The sequence below is a fragment of the Coccinella septempunctata genome, chromosome 4, assembly GCF_907165205.1.
Source record: "Coccinella septempunctata chromosome 4, icCocSept1.1, whole genome shotgun sequence".
NCBI lineage: Eukaryota > Metazoa > Arthropoda > Insecta > Coleoptera > Coccinellidae > Coccinella > Coccinella septempunctata.
The window spans coordinates 23,939,069-23,955,875 of NC_058192.1; the positions used below are offsets into that span (position 1 = coordinate 23,939,069).

A 16,807-nucleotide genomic window follows, 5' to 3' on the forward strand; every position below is an offset into this window, starting at 1 on the left:
TTGCATTAAACAAAATTATTCCGGGCAGGAGATCTATAGATCCCCTGATCCTATAAGAGTTCATTGACATAAACCCGTACAGTATAATGAATTGAATACGGGCTGTTTTCATAAGTTTTTCCTTGTTGCCGTTATCATTCCACCAAAATAAGAAATTCAAGATGGCGAGGTTATCATCATTCATCCCCTCAAGTTTATTACGATTTCTTTCTTGAGTTCAATGAAGTATCTAACAAGAGAAGGCAACACAAATTAAACAGAGGACGGTAACGTCATTATTCACAATGATTCGTAGATGTCGAGAAATATGTTGCTTGATATCATTTGAAAAAAATGAATCGAAAATGAAATGTTTTGAATAATTCCATAAAATTGGTCTAAATTACAAGATAATGAAAAACCTACGAACATACCTAGTTCCCATTTTCATTCCCATTCAAAAACCGAACCGGTCAAATATTCTAAAAGAAACCGTATGGTTGATTCACTATGATTGAACCATTTCTTGTGGCTTTCCGATCACAAACGATCTAGGGACATAATAGGATCTGTAAGATTTTTTCAACGAAAACCTCTAATGGAAAGGGGGTCCAATACTTTTGATAATGTGAGTATTTACCTAATTTCAAATTTGCTAGATAGGTTTTCATTATTGAAATACTATAACTCCGAAACTATCAAGATTTCCTCATCAATGAAACAAATCTCTCTGAAAATTTCAAGTTACTACTTCTTTTCTTTCAACCATATTTAGAAACGGCTGGATAAAACTGGATTTGATTACGAATCAGATCCAGATCCACGATTTCTGGGACAGAAACTTGATAGCGGCGGCTCAAGAGACTTCTTTAGTTTTTCCCAAAGGCAGTTTTATTTAGTAGACCGCAGATGGGTTTTAATCATGTTTAGTTTGTTGAATTTTTTTCTCGAAAAACACATTTCGCGACTATCTGTTGAAAATATAGTAAATATCTTATCTTATCTGATAAGATCTCCCACTTCACAAGGGTCAGTGCTTGATTACTGATCTCATGTTAAAAGCCCAGTATCCAAACATCCATTGCAGCTCTTAGATTCCAGCCAGAAAAAAGTAAGACTGGTTGACTGCCCAACTTCAATAACCAGCCTACTGCCTTTGGAATAACTTTAGTTTCAGTAGATACTAATGTGTTAATAACACGATCAATGACATTTGTTATTCATCAATTCCAGTTACCAACTGCATTCAAGTCTCCCCAATGTTTTTGATCTATATCATTGGCTGGGCATTTTTTGGAAGATATTTTAAATACGCGTGGCGAAATATGGTTTGAAGCAAGTTATACAAAAGTCTCTGATGAAGAATAGAGCAATTACATTATAAAATTATATATTGAGGTGAGATGGAGCTATTGGTGTCGTAAAAGTTGGAAGGAAGTGGATAAAAAAAACAGTATATGTTATAAAAGAAGATTCGATTTTATGCCTACTTAAATCAACATGTGAAATGCAAGATGTTGAAATTATGTACATTACTTAATATAATAATATATACAACACATGGAGGAAAAGTAAGCTTAGCCTTCAATTTGAAGAAAAATTCATTGTCAATTGGATGCAAAACATTGACTTTACAAGTGGATAATGACGTTGGTGAACTGAAAACTCAAATGTGTCAATTGTTACTGGTGTCAGTTAATTTCAGTCTTATGGAATTAATTGGCAAACAAAATAAATTTCGAATACTTCACAATCCAATAGTTTCATTCAAACTTGATTGAGTTTACTGCATTGATATCGATAGTTCCACCACGATAAGATCCTTTCTTCAATTTATTTTTCTCACGTCTGAATGATTTGCCCCGCGTATTTTTCAATTTGTGGTAAGCTCTTTCACCCCAAGCTCCTTTTGCATTTTTCTGAAAAGTACAAAAAAGGACCATATAAGTTTTTTTTTCATTACATGTTCAGTATGACTTTACAATTATGTTAAATATGCATATATTATTAGTACATAACTATTTTACTATGACCACAACAGAATAGAAAATAAGGCAACATCGGAATTTTGTCTTCCATTACTGTGCAGGCTCGATCCATGCTAACCTAAAAATGCCTAATCACCTGTTTGGTACAACGAACTACATACTGATCGAGTATGACAGATATGAATCTAAGCAAACTTTTCTGGAATTATTTAAGTCTCATAAAATGTCCGAGTTGCAATATATATATTCCACCTTAAACTTAAATGGGCTCCCCCGGTGGGATCCTTGCAAACTACTTTTCCATTGGGAGAGAACTGGTTAATCCTAATGTTGGTAGCACAAGTTGAAGTAGATTCAATTTTATTTGTGTAAATTTCAGGTCAAAAGTGAAAAATTTTATAAACCAACGATTACCCTTTTCCTTACTTTTCATTACTATTATACTAGCTAAATTAACAGGAATTACACTACAATTTCAGCATAAATTTCATATGCAGCAGCAGTTGCATAAACATTACCCATGTTAAAATTGTACCTCATCATCTACTGCAATCAATGTTCAATATGTCAATTGGTAATTTACAAATGTAATGAAATCTCAAATAAAAACTTACTCAATTAATATATTAATCATCGAACTTTATTTTCTTATTCTGTGGTTTATCGAATCCCCCTCCTGCATTATCAAAGGATTTCCTGAAACCACCTCTACCCCCCCCACGACCACCCCTGTCGTTACCCCCAAATGATTTTCTGAATCCACCGCCTTCATTATTCCTATTGAAACCACCACGGCCTCCTCGACCGCCTCCTCTACCTCCTCTTCCACGCTCTCCACCACCAAATGATTTACGGAATCCACCGCCATTTTCTTGGTTGTCATCGAAGCTTCTATTGAATCCGCCACGGCCACCCCCGCGCCCGCGACCACCTCCGCGTCCGCCTCCACGACCACCGCGCCCACCCCAAGATTTACGATCGTTATTATCGTTTTGTTCTCCGTCCTGTATCCAAGGTAATTAAGAAACATGAAAAGAAGAAAATAAGATACATTAGTACAACAGGTCTAAAAAAATAGTATTGGGCAAAGTCCGAGCTCTAACACTCGACATAAAGAGAAAATTACATCCCATAAGTGAGATTTACTGGGAGAAAAGTAGTGTTATGGTATTTTTATACCTGTTGCACTTAGTATCTTTTCTCAGGAGTTAGAGCTCGAACATTACCTGTGCCATAAAAGAGTTGTCCTTGAACTTTTCATCTACTTCTACTTCTTCCTCTCTAACGCGTCGGAAGGGCGCATTGTTCTAGATAATGCAACGAAAATAATAAATGAATTTCATTCAACAAAATAAGAACACAAAAAAAACCGTGAAATACACTTGTAATTTGAAAAAGGTACACTAAACATTTTTGATATGTGACGCTCTGCAATTTATATAAAAGAAATTAGATACTGATGTTATATGGAATTGTGAGTTGATATTCTATCCAAGTAATTTATAACTCAATAATGTGATAATTGAACAGCTTTACAATAATTTTGAAATATTTATAGAAATTTCTTAAAGTAGAAAAATAAATATAAAAAATATTAGTACCACTCACCCTATTGAACTGTTTCTTGCCAAAACTATTGTTATGAGCATTATTTCCTTTATTAGCTGTCATTTCACTCTCATCATTACCCCCTGGCTTTACATTCACTCCATTTGTGGTACCATTTTGGATCTTAGCCACATTAACTTTGCTGGCAGGTGTTTCATCATCTGAAGAGTCTTCGGAACTACTCTCTTTTTTAACAGCTGCAAAATGAATTATGGTAGCAAATAAGCATCTGTGAATGCAAAAGTATTTTTTTGGAAGATATCACCCTGCTCCATACCATTTGTTAAAAAAATATAGGACCGTTGTTAATACCTACTTGTAATTGTTATCTATAGCCTGTATATTTTTTTTTCAATTTTAATATATTTCCGATTTCCACCAAAATCAATAGGTCAAAATTGCGCTGTATAGCTTCAAAATTGTGACTTATAGCATGTTTTAAAACACACTGGCAGAAATTTTTATATGAATTTGGAGACGGGTTTTTTGATTATTTTTTTTAATATAAGGGGGCCAATTACCAAGGCTTGAAAGCTCCGACGGAGCTACGGAGCTGGCGCTTGTTAACAACGGTTGTAAGAATGTTAATATTTGAAAATCAATGGGGTTGGAATTCGCAGGATTAGATGATTATTTCAAAAAAACTGTTCAATGTTGCACTCACCCACTGGTTTTTTGTCAGTAGCTACTTTTTTGGCTGGTGGTTCATCTTCATCAGAAGAATCGTCCGAACTACTCTCTGCTTTCCTCTTAACTGCGGCAGAAGCTTTTACTGAAGTTGTTTGCGCCTTCTTAGGGGCAGTTTCTTCTTCAGAGGATTCTTCAGAAGAACTCTCCTTCTTCGGGATGGGTTTTACCGGAGCTGCTTTCTTCGGTGCTTCATCTTCATCTGAAGAATCATCCTCTGAGCTACTTTCCTGTTTCTTTTGTTGAGCTTTCGGAACAGCTTTAGATTTAATAGCAGGAACAGTATTCTTAGGTGTTTCCTCTTCAGAGGAATCCTCCGAACTGCTTTCTTTCTTCTGTTGAGGTTTAGGAGCAGGAGCTGTCTTAGCAACAGCTACAATTTTCTTGGGAGGTTCAGCTTCATCTGAAGATTCTTCAGAGCTACTTTCTTTTTTCTTTTGTGGAACAGGTGTAGATTTTGCAACATTTGTAACTTTTTTGGGAGCTTCATCTTCGGAGGAATCATCATCTGAACTGCTCTCTTGCTTCTTTGGTTGAGGTTTTGATGCAGCTGTAGGTTTCAGAATGGGTACACTTTTCTTTGGTGGTTCATCTTCAGATGATTCTTCTGAGCTGCTTTCTTTCTTTATCTGCTGAACTTTTGGTGCAAGAGCAGGTTTACTGACAGCAACGGTTTTCTTTGGGGGTTCTTCATCAGAAGATTCCTCTGAACTACTTTCTTTTTTCTGTTGGGCTTTTGCAACAATTGCAGGTTTAGCAGGAGCTTGAACTTTTTTAGGTGTTTCTTCTTCTGAAGAATCATCTGAGCTACTCTCTTCTTTTTTCTGTTGAGTCTTTGGTGCAGGTGCGAGCTTGGAAACAGTAACATTCTTCTTAGGAGGTTCATCTTCATCTGAAGATTCCTCAGAGCTACTTTCGTCTTTCTTTTGCAGTTTATTTGGTGCAACTACAGGTTTAGGATTAGTTAAAATTTTCTTTGGAGGTTCATCTTCCTCAGATGATTCTTCTGAACTACTTTCTTCTTTTTTTTGAGGTATTTTTTGTACAGGTGCGGATTTTGTGGCACCAACATTTTTTTTAGGAGGTTCCTCATCATCAGAAGAATCATCTGAGCTACTTTCTTGCTTTTTCTGTTGTGTTTTAGGGGCTGGGGTGGTTTTAGGAACAACCTTTGTTTTTGCAGGTTCATCGTCATCTGAAGAATCTTCTGAGCTTGATTCTGCTTTCTTTACAACCTGTTTTGCAGGAGCTGGAAATAGGCCTAATTAATAAATTACATTCATACTGAACATTAAAAATCAATTGTATTTTTATAATTCTAGGAGTATTTTGGGAGTTCATGGATAGCATTTTTTCTGATTGTGGTTTCTCAAGTCATATCTTATAAAATAAAAAATAAGCTCTTGTTCTTAGTTTGATTCAGAATAAATTCTTAGCGGAATAAGCGCAATTCAATTCAAGCAAAAATGCTTACTCTGTCTACTATCAATTCATCCTGGTCTCTAATGCAACAAACTTCAAGCAGAATCTGACTTATATCAAATAACAATTTTATATGATTTTATATAGATCATATAAAATAACAATTTTATATGATCCAGACTGGAAGAATGAGTGTTAAACTTTTACCATATGGCCATAGTGATGGAATTAGGAAAGAATAACAAGGTCTGTTCAGTCTGGGTTTCAGGTTTAATCTATGGTTTCAGGTCATTTGTGAATTAAAGGAAATTAAGAGACCGATGCCAGGAAAGGAGCAACAAACTTTTTTCATTGACCTAAAACCTTTCTGTGGTATAAGGAAATGTAACAGCAAAAAAGGGTTTCAGGAGAAGGAAATAACCAATAGAGAAATACTCTGGAGGAATCTTCTGAAATTTGAATATTCCAAAAAGATCCTTGGGAACTTCAACACTGAGAGATCTAAGCAAGAATATGTCACTTCTCATTACTGGTTCCTTACATTGGAACCACAGGAAACACCTAATGAGAATGGAACTAGCAGTAAGAACTGAGTAGTGCACATTTTGTGGGGAAGAGGATGAAACTGCAGATCACCTATTGAAAATGAATGTTGATCAGTAGAGACCGGATTATCATTGAACTCTAAAAGAACTGGAAGGGCCTCTTAGGTACAGAAATACGTCGAAAAGTGTGTCCAACTGAGACGGAAGATGTAGAGCAACCCATCTCTTTCTAATGGTTCGGCAACCAATCGAATAACCGCATCAGACGTCGGACGCAGCTGTCGTCTCACTTCAACGTTCCGAGTTAAACAACCAGTACATCGTTATAAACCAATTGACAGAGCGCAGAGAGAGATAGATTGCTCAACATCTTCCCTTTCAGTCTTCCTCAGTTTGCCTGCATCGAGATGCCATTCCAGTTCTTTTGGAGTTCAATGCGGATTATATGCATTTGCATATCTAAGACATCTTCGGCGGTACATGCATATTTCACCTAAGGTCCAGTTATGATGCATATTATCGGTACTCATTTCCTTCCCTGGGTCCCAAAATGCGACAAAAGTGATGATACGGCGAATCCGACCAAATTTAATAGTCACAAAATATGAGGTCTATTGTGTAATAGTTCTTCTGTTTTGGTTGTAACGCAATAATATGAAAAAGACGGAAGATCTTCGCGCACATAAACTTAAAGAAAAGTTTGAGAGCATATTGAGAAATAATCTAGGTTTTCAAGATTTGTGTCAAATCGATAGTTTTATCAATGGAACGGCAGAAGTTTTGCCAGCAACCATAAGTGAAAACATAGCACCCAAATTCAAATTTTGCCCAGTTACGCCCGTGGAGGTGGAGCGAACCTTCTCCACTTATAAACGTATTCTGAATGATCGCAGACACAATCTCGCCATTGAACATTTGGAACAATACTTGATTGTTAACGTTTATAAAATCATGAAAAAGTTTTAATACTATTTTAATAATAGTTAATGATATGGTGATTTTGAAATAAAAAAACACAAAAATTTCTCTTCTTTTTTTTCTGGGTTCCTAAAATTCATTATTCAATTTTGCATATTCTGACAATTTTCATGCATATTTCAAGCATTTTTTATGCATATAATAAGCTTTTTATGTTGCATATAATCCGGTCTCATTGATCAGCAATGGCTAGCACAAAATATGCTTTGGATGAAAAACTTGCAGGAGTGAGGAGATAACCTCCTTGCAGCCATCCCAGCTACTGGGAATTAGCAATGAAGGGGACACATCCACATGAATATCCTATAAATTCGTTAGGGTTATTAATGTTAAATAATTCTTGATTGTTGAAGAGCACATGGTAACCTTCACCGCAACTGTTTAAATTGTTAAGCATTTGACACAATTCATTTTGGTTTTTACGAAGACTCCTGTAGTTCCCTGGGATCCTTAAAATACATACACATTTGTTTCTACTCGATTTTGGGGCATTACTACTGAGCCCAGATTTTTTCCCCTTGACTTGAGGTGGGATAGTTTGGATCACATTGAATACAAGAAAAAAAAGATCTTCATCAGATGTGTGATATGATTTATCAATGTTTTTTTAGGGGTATCATAGATTCCCAATCATATGAATTTCTCAGTTCAATAAATATCATATATGTAATAAATATCTGTAGCTATCTACCATGGATACTTCAATGCCCTAAGCTAAGCCAACCACAACATTTTTGTATGCAATAAACATTGATGAATCATTAATATTTCATCATGATCCAATAATAAACAACAGTTCGACACATCCAATTTTTTTCTTCACTCACCTTTTATTGATTCAGACTTTTTGACCTGTTCGGCAGACTTAGGAGCAGCTTTAGGTGCTTCATCTTCTGATGAACTATCTTCACTGCTACTCTCAGTTTTTTTTGTTACTGCTTTCACGGCTTTCACGCCATTTTGAACTGCAGCTTTAGAGGCCTCTTCTTCACTACTACTTTCGTCGCTTTCTTCAGATTCTATCTTTAAATTCTTAGCTTGAGCACCACTTTTCAAGTAGGAGTTCACTATATCTATGATTGAAGGGGCATTCTTAATAAGTTTTTCCTGAAAATAACCACATATCTTGAATATACGGGAATCAACTCCAATCTAAATAATGAAAATTGTAGATTGGTCAATATAAATACGTAGAAAAAATTCAAAGTTTGCGGCATGGCACAACACGTGCTAAACTAAGACCGGAATTACTCAAGATAGTAACATGAAAAAAATGATTTAATACTCACACTTTTGAACTTTTTTTGATATTGCTCTGCTAGGTTTTTATCTTTGACGGACAAAAAATTATATATCAAAGCAGATACCAGTGAGTTCACGTTTACTGCCGCCATGGTTTTAACAAAAAGAGGTTACAATACACTTAAGTCACAGTAGTCACACACTTTACCTGCTCTTGCTCACCAGAAAACGCGGCGTAAACGAACAGCAGCACAGAATCTGAAATGTAACCATAGAACAATAATATCTTAGTTAACCTAAAACTACTCTTTATTTCTACGGCTTCTGTGATTTCTTGAAAATTTGAAATTTTGCTATAAATTTATAAACAAAGTTATTATTGAGGATTTGACTGACTTATTTCTACCTAAATGTCGAATATTTCCATAATTTTAGATAACTAGTTGATGTAACACCTGTTCTCACAAAATGAACCTATACTGAAGGCGGACATGGGCAGTTGAACTGAACTGCTCACAGGGAATAATTTTGTATCCACTTATTTTTTTTAGTATCCACCAGAGACAAACTCTCTTGTCTCTGTATCCACTTATATGCAACCAGTCTCAAGGCTGAGTTGGGTATTAGAGGGTTAACTGCTTCTCTCCCTGCGATAAATCGGGAAAAAATAAAAAACCCATTACACCAAGCTTTATCTTGAAAATAACCTGAATATTCAACAAACAACTATAAAAATAGAAAATGAAATTCCATCATTACTTTTTCTTTTTCAAAATCTTCTGTAAAGTCTTTATTAAAGCACTTCCATTACTTGAAAAATAGATAAAGCGGTAACCTTTGACTGTCACTGTAATTTAACCCTAGAAGATTCTGGTGGAAGAGATGTGCTAGAGTGAGGAGATATATGAGGTAGTTAGTTGCTGGTGAATTATGTACCTATCTCCAAAGATATTACACAATGTGTAATATCTTTGTGTATCTCAAGGATCAGCGGACTAGCTCATGAGAGAGACTGAGGGAGAGAACGGAGAAGATCCTTCGACTTATCGAAGTTCAAAACTCTAACCTCAGTACCATGGCTCGGAAGATCCTAAACTCGAAAAAGGAGGGAAAAAGAACCACCCTAGCTATTGGAATTGATCCCCCAGTCCTGGGAGTTTTTAAGGATAGAAGAATGCTTGATAAACTTTCGATTCGAGTAGACTCTTTGTCTCAGTGCAGGGATGTGTAAGAAAAAGAAGAAACCTGCAGGATATCCGAGAGACGTGGGGATGCCCTCCACATCCCGAAAATACCGAGGGTGGGATAACAGAGGGTGAAGACTCTGACTTGAATCAGATTCATCTGCATCGTGGGAGGCTGGGTGGAGCTGCGTGAAGTTTGAGACTGAGCCCAAACCAAGAGACTTACTCGAATTCAGGAGAGAATACGTATGGAATATCTGGAGGAACAGAGAAAGAGGTAGACTTGTAGGCCATGGCAAAATAGGGAACAATGTCGCTAAAAAAATCCGATACATCGAAGGAACAAGAGGCATATTATCAATTCCTCTTCTGAAAACACGCTTCCCAGGTAGTGAACTCATAACTAGTACTGCAAGAGCAATAAACTTCACTAAGAAATCGCGCAAGTAGGATTGATGAGATATTCTTGGAAAATGTTTATGAGGAAAGAGCTGGAATGCTTATCAATAAATACCTTCAAACTCCTTCCACCAGGAGTGGATGAGATATTTCCGGTACTACCGCAGAAACGAATGTGGGGGGGGGGTGTTCTCCTCTTCCGAGAAGCAACATATAGCACTAGGTCATGTGCCTAGAGGATAGAGACCGGAAAAAGTGATCTTCATATTCATACCAAAAATATGGGGGAAAGACGCAATGATCCTCGATTTTGTAGACCCGTTTGTTCAACATCGAGTTTCAACTTAAAACGATAGAGAAAGTAGGGGGTAGTTGGTCTGTCGATCAACAGAAACTTACCTGCATCAGCTGACCGAAATCATTTGGAGCACTCTGAATAACGAAGAAATTGCAAAATGTTCGCTTTCCTGGACATCTGGGGCCTTTGATAAAGCACAACACATATGTATCAGTCACAGCACTCTTAAGAGCTTTTGACGACTCTAATAGCTGTCTGATAATATAGCTGAGTCACAAAATTGGGTTATCAAACCACATCTGCAAAAGCCACCCGTGGACGTGAAATACCTGAAGAGGAAATAATATCTACCCTTCTTTGGAACCTAGAGTAGTGGAAGTTTTGCTGCACAGACTTGGAAGTTTTGCTGCACAGACTAAGGAGCTAGGCTATGATGATGACATAATCTTAAAGAGGCAATTCAAGCACACCTTATGCTATTGAGTACAGAAGGAGCAATGGTGTACCTACTTGTAGGTTGGGTACCCAGAAGAAACTTCGAGTTATGAAATCGCTCTTTCTAAGTGTAAAATCTGAAGTTAAATAACTGGGACTCTAAGCATCTGTGGAATGAACATGTGAAAATCATTGCAGGTACCTACAACAATAAAGGTTCTGCAGCAGAATGGCTGATAAGACTTGGGACTGTAGCCCTAGAAATACAACGACTACGTCATAATTGTGAGACCAATAGGGCAAGAATCTGGGATGCGAAGGCAAGTAAGGTCAGTACAAGCAGGACAACCCTCGACAACGTACGTAAGCTAGCCTGTGTGTGTGCCTTACTGAAGCTATGAAATGTGCCCAACTGGGGTACTTGAGATTATTACAGATCTCACACCTCTTCATCTAACGATATACAGATCACCCTATTCTCAGAATATCCTGAGGAAGGTAAAGGGAGAACTGAAAGTTAGATGGCCTGGTCCTCTCTTACCAAGACCATCTCATCAAAATCTCGCAAATCTCCCGATTGTCGATATGATCAAGAAAATTAGCATCCAGAAAGCTTTTATAACGATGCTAAGTAGGAAGAAAGAGTGGAAAAAGAGAATCCGGCTCTACCAAAACTTACAAGAGAAATACAGAAACTGGCGCTAAAGTATTCATTCTCGTTGGTCTCGTGTCCTTCGAAATAGAAATATGTACGTTGAATTGAAAGAAGCAACTAGAGATGTGACATAGCGATCCTTTCTGACAGTCAGGCTGCTATCAATGCACTGAGCTCTCATATCATCGATTCATACAGATGATATGGCAGTGCCGAATAAAACTTAATGAAATAGAGGCAAGAATAACGTCTAGTCTGGATTATCAGTCACGTTGCAAACAAAGCAAACGAGGATTTGCCAGAATAGGACTACGAACAGCCGGAAACTTTATATGTGGTATAAATGCACCTACAAGAAAAAATTTCAAGAGAAGGAAAAACCGAATCTTCCAGGGCAGCACCATTGCAAATAATGCATCCAGTATCCAGATTTTAGTACCAATACACTGCATTTCATCACTGGCTTCGTTTCAGGGTATTGCCGCCAGTGCCACACCTCCAGGACGCACCAAGGAGTCTAGCAAAAAGAAAGAAACTCTATATCACCTATTTACAGAATAGTAGCAAAAAACTGTTTTGCACCAAGAAGATATAGCGAATCTTCACTGAGAAGATTTTCTCTTTAATCCTTGATAGAAAAAAGTTCAGAACAAATTGGAAGGGTGATGACATATATAGGGCGGATGGGCGACAACAGACCATGAAGGTAAAGAACCTCCATGCAACAGACAACAAACCAACTGAAGAGTTAATCTATGGGTGGCAATGTCAGGCTTATTGACACACTCAAGGAGAGGAGAAAGGGGGCGCAATTCAGTTCAAGCCAATTAGAAGGGTGATTGGGTCGGGTGGGAATGTCAAGCCAAAGAGGCTTCTTTGACATATTATTGTATGGCCTAGAGACACAGGTTCTTTCTGATATGGTCTTTTTGCAAAAATAGAATGATCTGTTTGAAAAAACTATTTGTTAGAAAAAAGAGCACACAGGAATTTTTCTGAGATATAATCATTTATATCAGACCTTATAATATTACCTATATACTTCAATATAAGATAGATATTTACCATTAGGCTGGAACTTCCATGCCTAAAAATATAATATAAAAATAATGATGAAGGAAAATATATCCAAGGAAATATGTACCCAATATGCTAGTGACAGTATATGTAGGACTTGTTTACATGGAAATAATTCATTGGTTCCAATTTGTAATACGATGAAATTGATGAATGACAAGAAACTATTTATAGAAAAAGTATTAGAAGAATGTGGTATTGATGAAATTCTAGAGTATGACAAATTTCCTCGAAATATATGCAGTACATGCATTGGAAAATTGCAATTAGTTTATGATTTCCAGCAAATGTGTAAGGAATCTAAAAAAAAATTAAGCAAAATTTTGGAGTCCCAAGAAAGTTTGGAATTCCATGATCTTCCTGACAATAATCAAAGCTTTCTTCAGACAGAAGGTTGCAATGTTTCAAAAATTGATCCCCAAATTCAAATTAACGAAGAAAGTGTTCAGAATCAAACAAATGACAAAAAGGAAGCTTATTCCTGTCCAGTATGCCAAAAAACATTTGCTTCGAAATACAATATGCATCGTCATAAAAAAGTTCATATGACTGTAGAAGGGTTTATTTGTGAAATTTGCAAAAAAGAATTCTCACGGAAAGCTGATGTGAAAAGACATATGTTTACACATGATGGTACTAAACCATATTCTTGTCCCATCTGTTATGCTTCATTTAGTCAAAGTGGATCACTCTCAAGACATAAGAAAATACACCAAGAATTTGAAGTTTCATCCATACTTAAAAAAAGGACTGAAAATACACTACATTTATGTATGGTGTGTGGAAAGTCATTTAAGACATCGTCTAGTTTATCTATACATTTGAAAAGACATATTGGAGACAAGAAATTTGAATGTACTTTTTGTGAGTTAAGGTTGGTTTAAACTCTTTGAATAGTCTCACATATTATGAAGGTGAGATTAATTTGAAACAAACATGCTATTGGATATATCTAGTGCTTTTCGATCAAGGATTGTGTTATCCTGCCCTAAATTCACTGGGTGATACAGTTGTTTTATTTGACTGAAATTTTTCGTACAGTGATTAAACCAATTTTTTTTCAGCTTTGTCTGTGGTTCAAGTCTCAAAAGCCATATACGAAAGCACACTGGAGAAAAACCATTTGTTTGCTCATTATGTGGAACAAATTTTTCACACTCATCAGTGCTCAGTAGACATATGAAAACTCATTCAGGCACAAAGTCTTATATGTGTGGAGTATGTTCAAAAATATTTTCTACTAAATATTATCTGAATATACATAAAAGACTACACACTGGTAAGGTGAAGTGCTATTATAGAGAATGAATTCTATTGGTGTTTGTTTCAGGTGAGAAGCCTTATAAATGCTCTGATTGCTTCAAGTTTTTTGCAGATCCTAAGAATTACAAGCATCACCTGAAAATTCATTTGAAATTGAAGCCTTACTCATGCATTACTTGTGGTAGAAAATTCAGAAGAAAACATCATTTGAATTTTCATAGTAAAATCCATCATAAATGGATTATTTAGGAATAAATGAAAGTGTGCAATACTTCATACTTCGAATCGAAAAGGTTGCTTTGTCTCTTTGAAAGCATATATAATATGTATGTTATGTTATTATTGGACTGTCAAAGAATTATCAACAAATCTTATTATTATTTTGAATTGATGTTCTGAGATATCAAAATTTTGTTTTTTATCCTTTTATTTACTACATATTCAAAAGTTTCATTTGTTTTTAGATGTTTTTTTATGTCCTTCAATTGAAATTATATTATTCCTACATTCTATGCTTACTCGACATCTTTCTGATACACTCATTTCATCTAAAAAGTCATATCCTTTTTCATCTGAATTATTTTTTATGGGGCTTTCAGTACTTTCATGAAAAACTACTCCCTTTCTGCTTCTCCGAAATGATATACCCAGCTTATCAAATTGCTTAGTGATACAGGACGAATTATATTCTCTCTTGAAAGGAGTGAATTCTGAGGAATTCAGGTTTCTTCCGTTCATATTATTATTATTTTTCTCCTCTGAGCTTCTCGAATTGTTCATTCTTCTAAGAAACGACGAAGTAGAAAATTTCAGCCTTTTGAAATAGCTCGAATTTTCCTGTTTATTCTCTCCAACCTTTCTTTCTGGATCTATTGACAATTTTGAATCTACTTGTTGTATTGAAGTAAATATCGAATTATTGGATCTCATCGAATTGGAACTGTTATCAGTATCTGTAGAATAGTTCAGTTTGTATCCGGAGACGTAAGAATTCGGATTCATTGTGGAATTTTCAACTTTATAAAATAAATGACCGGATCTAAAGAATGAAGAATCTTCTACAAAGAATAACTTAATCTGGTCAGAATTTTTTTTTAGCGTCCTTCAGATGGGTCAGCTGAGAGCTCTGCACGTTTTCGATGTTTACAAATTTACAGAGGATTTCTATGCAAAAGTTTATTATTTAGAAAACAAACATGATTTTACAATGTTGTGTGATAGTGCAAGTTGAACTACCTTGGACTTAAGTAATTAATCAAATTTTTAGCGGAAAGTGACCTGCAGAGTTTTATCAAAGAGTTGTTACTCTTTGCTTTTATCATCAAAGAAGAGACGGATTTTTTCGTCACGTGACCACAGATCGTATAATAGGAAAAAAATTTATTTGAAATATCAGTGCTTACTGCTGTTTATATACTAACTGACCAAAGGATGAGTTACCTAACACCATGCCCAAAGATTATAGAGTAAATAGAGTTTATAGCTTTGTTTTGGTTCGCTCTCGAGGCGGTTCCGAATCGGTTCAAAGTAGTGGAGCAGCAATGTTGTGGGAAGCTACACGCATGCTACGCGCGAGCTTACGCTGAATAAATAAATGTGCGACTGTTTTGAACCGTTCTGGAACCATCCTAAAAGCGAACCAAAACAGGCTTACTAACTCTATAATCTTTGACCATGCCCAATCTTTGCTAACTGACGTTACCAATAGCGTTTTCTATTGGTGTTAAACAATTAGGTCTGGTATTGCTGCACTGGTGCAATTTTTATGTTCCGGGTCAAGGAGATATAGGATAGGAATCAGTGAACTCTAAAAGTTCTTTTAGAGTTCAATGATAGGAATATATCTCCTTGGTTCCGAGTATATAAAGTTCTTTTGGAATTTGGAAAAATGGTTCCGAAGATGCTGCCAAAGATAGTTGTATATTGCAGATAGGTGTGTTGGATACTCTTTGGTAATATCAAAGAGGAAGAGGTTCCTCTTTGGTAATATCTTTGGATGTTCCGCACTCAGTGCGCATTTTTCGACACGAGGTCTGAGAGCTCGTGCCTGTGTTGGCGCAATGAAAGTATCAATTTAAAAATAGAATACAAGGTTACTTTATTTATTTTCTATTACTGATGAGTGATGGTTGCCAAAGTGCCCTTATTAATGATTTAATAATAAGCCCTCTGAACCTTGCTATAGAAAAATGGTAAAATATACATATAATAAGTACCTAATGTATCAAAATCGTAATAATGTTGAAGGATGTTTGCTAATTGTTGTTTGTTACTAACATATCAAATACCGCAGAGATCAAATTCAAAATTTTCCTATAATAAGTGCGAAAGCTGCGAAGCAGAATTCGGCCACAGCCGTCTATAGAGCCTTTAGAAGTCTAGAAGTTAAGTCTTAAGGCGTTTTCGGAAACTTACTCAGGGTTACTAACTCGATCCATTGAGGTCACGTGACGGATCTTCTCGGATCACTGACCCGGTTCTAAGTTCACGAACTTATCAGGTTAGGATTTGGAAGTGTCAGTCGTGAGAATAACATAACCAAAACGTCATTCAAATTTATTTTAAACTTTACACATTTTGTTGATGCAGACACAGAGTTTATAAGAAAAAGTCGTAAGAATCTTCTTGCAATCTTGCAGAGAAATTTTATATTCCTATTGGAACTCCGTTTCATGGATGAATATTTATATACGAAACAGAGCCTGTTTACATCATATTACCAGAGACAGTTCTGGGAAATTCATAAAAACTTGAGTGTTTCGTCAATAATAGATCGTTGAAATGTAAAGATCTGGAAGTTTTCTTGGGGATTGGATCATCCTAGAATCTGCAGTTCCCCAGAACCTCAATGAAACAATAACCAAGATTTTACCGAAATTGGGAGGGGCTGCTAGCTTGAGCGTTGTAATTTTCAAGAATAAATAAATAAATAACAAAATATGGGATGATTTTATTCCTAGTCAGTTTTTCTGGGTTCCTGTTCCCAATTAATAATTGGATTTTCTGATGCTTTGCTTGAATTCATTGGCGTTTGCCATATCTTATAA

General features: G+C 36.0%; 2 protein-coding genes across 4 annotated transcripts; one reads left to right on the top strand and one right to left on the bottom strand.

Annotated features, from left to right (window-relative positions):
• Positions 1-1,439: 1,439 nt before the first annotated feature.
• On the bottom strand, positions 1,440-8,698 carry LOC123310996 (nucleolar protein dao-5). 3 transcript variants are annotated; one of them, XM_044894739.1, is made up of 6 exons: positions 8,497-8,696; positions 8,035-8,314; positions 4,240-5,511; positions 3,576-3,772; positions 3,194-3,274; positions 1,440-1,898 (listed from the first exon to the last, which is right to left on the bottom strand). In XM_044894739.1, the coding sequence occupies exons 1-6, from the start codon at positions 8,599-8,601 to the stop codon at positions 1,743-1,745; spliced, it is 2,091 nt and encodes a 696-aa protein (XP_044750674.1). In that variant the 5' UTR covers positions 8,602-8,696; the 3' UTR covers positions 1,440-1,742. The 3 variants fall into 3 exon arrangements, with proteins under 3 accessions (XP_044750674.1, XP_044750671.1, XP_044750672.1); XM_044894736.1 differs by lacking the exon at positions 3,194-3,274 and adding an exon at positions 2,582-2,971 and having other exon boundaries at positions 1,816-1,898; positions 8,497-8,698; XM_044894737.1 differs by lacking the exon at positions 3,194-3,274 and adding an exon at positions 2,578-2,971 and having other exon boundaries at positions 1,816-1,898; positions 8,497-8,698.
• Positions 8,699-11,969: 3,271 nt separating this feature from the next.
• On the top strand, positions 11,970-14,039 carry LOC123310997 (gastrula zinc finger protein XlCGF52.1-like). Its single transcript, XM_044894740.1, has 3 exons — positions 11,970-13,371; positions 13,562-13,776; positions 13,828-14,039. Exons 1-3 carry the CDS (start codon positions 12,530-12,532, stop codon positions 14,007-14,009), a joined length of 1,239 nt encoding a protein of 412 aa, XP_044750675.1. The 5' UTR covers positions 11,970-12,529; the 3' UTR covers positions 14,010-14,039.
• The last annotated feature ends 2,768 nt before the right edge of the window (positions 14,040-16,807 follow it).

Bases quoted from the DNA above. Each gene is read 5' to 3' on its own strand.
- LOC123310996 (XM_044894736.1), bottom strand. From the start codon at position 8,601: ATGGCGGCAGTAAACGTGAACTCACTGGTATCTGCTTTGATATATAAT. The intron at 8,315-8,496 runs GTGAGTATTAAA...GGTTATTTTCAG, and splicing joins ATCAAAAAAAGTTCAAAAGT to GAAAAACTTATTAAGAATGC. The intron at 3,773-4,239 runs GTGAGTGCAACA...TTCATTTTGCAG, and splicing joins TACTGACAAAAAACCAGTGG to CTGTTAAAAAAGAGAGTAGT.
- LOC123310997 (XM_044894740.1), top strand. From the start codon at position 12,530: ATGATGAAGGAAAATATATCCAAGGAAATATGTACCCAATATGCTAGT. The intron at 13,372-13,561 runs GTTGGTTTAAAC...ATTTTTTTTCAG, and splicing joins TGTACTTTTTGTGAGTTAAG to CTTTGTCTGTGGTTCAAGTC. The intron at 13,777-13,827 runs GTAAGGTGAAGT...TGTTTGTTTCAG, and splicing joins ACATAAAAGACTACACACTG to GTGAGAAGCCTTATAAATGC.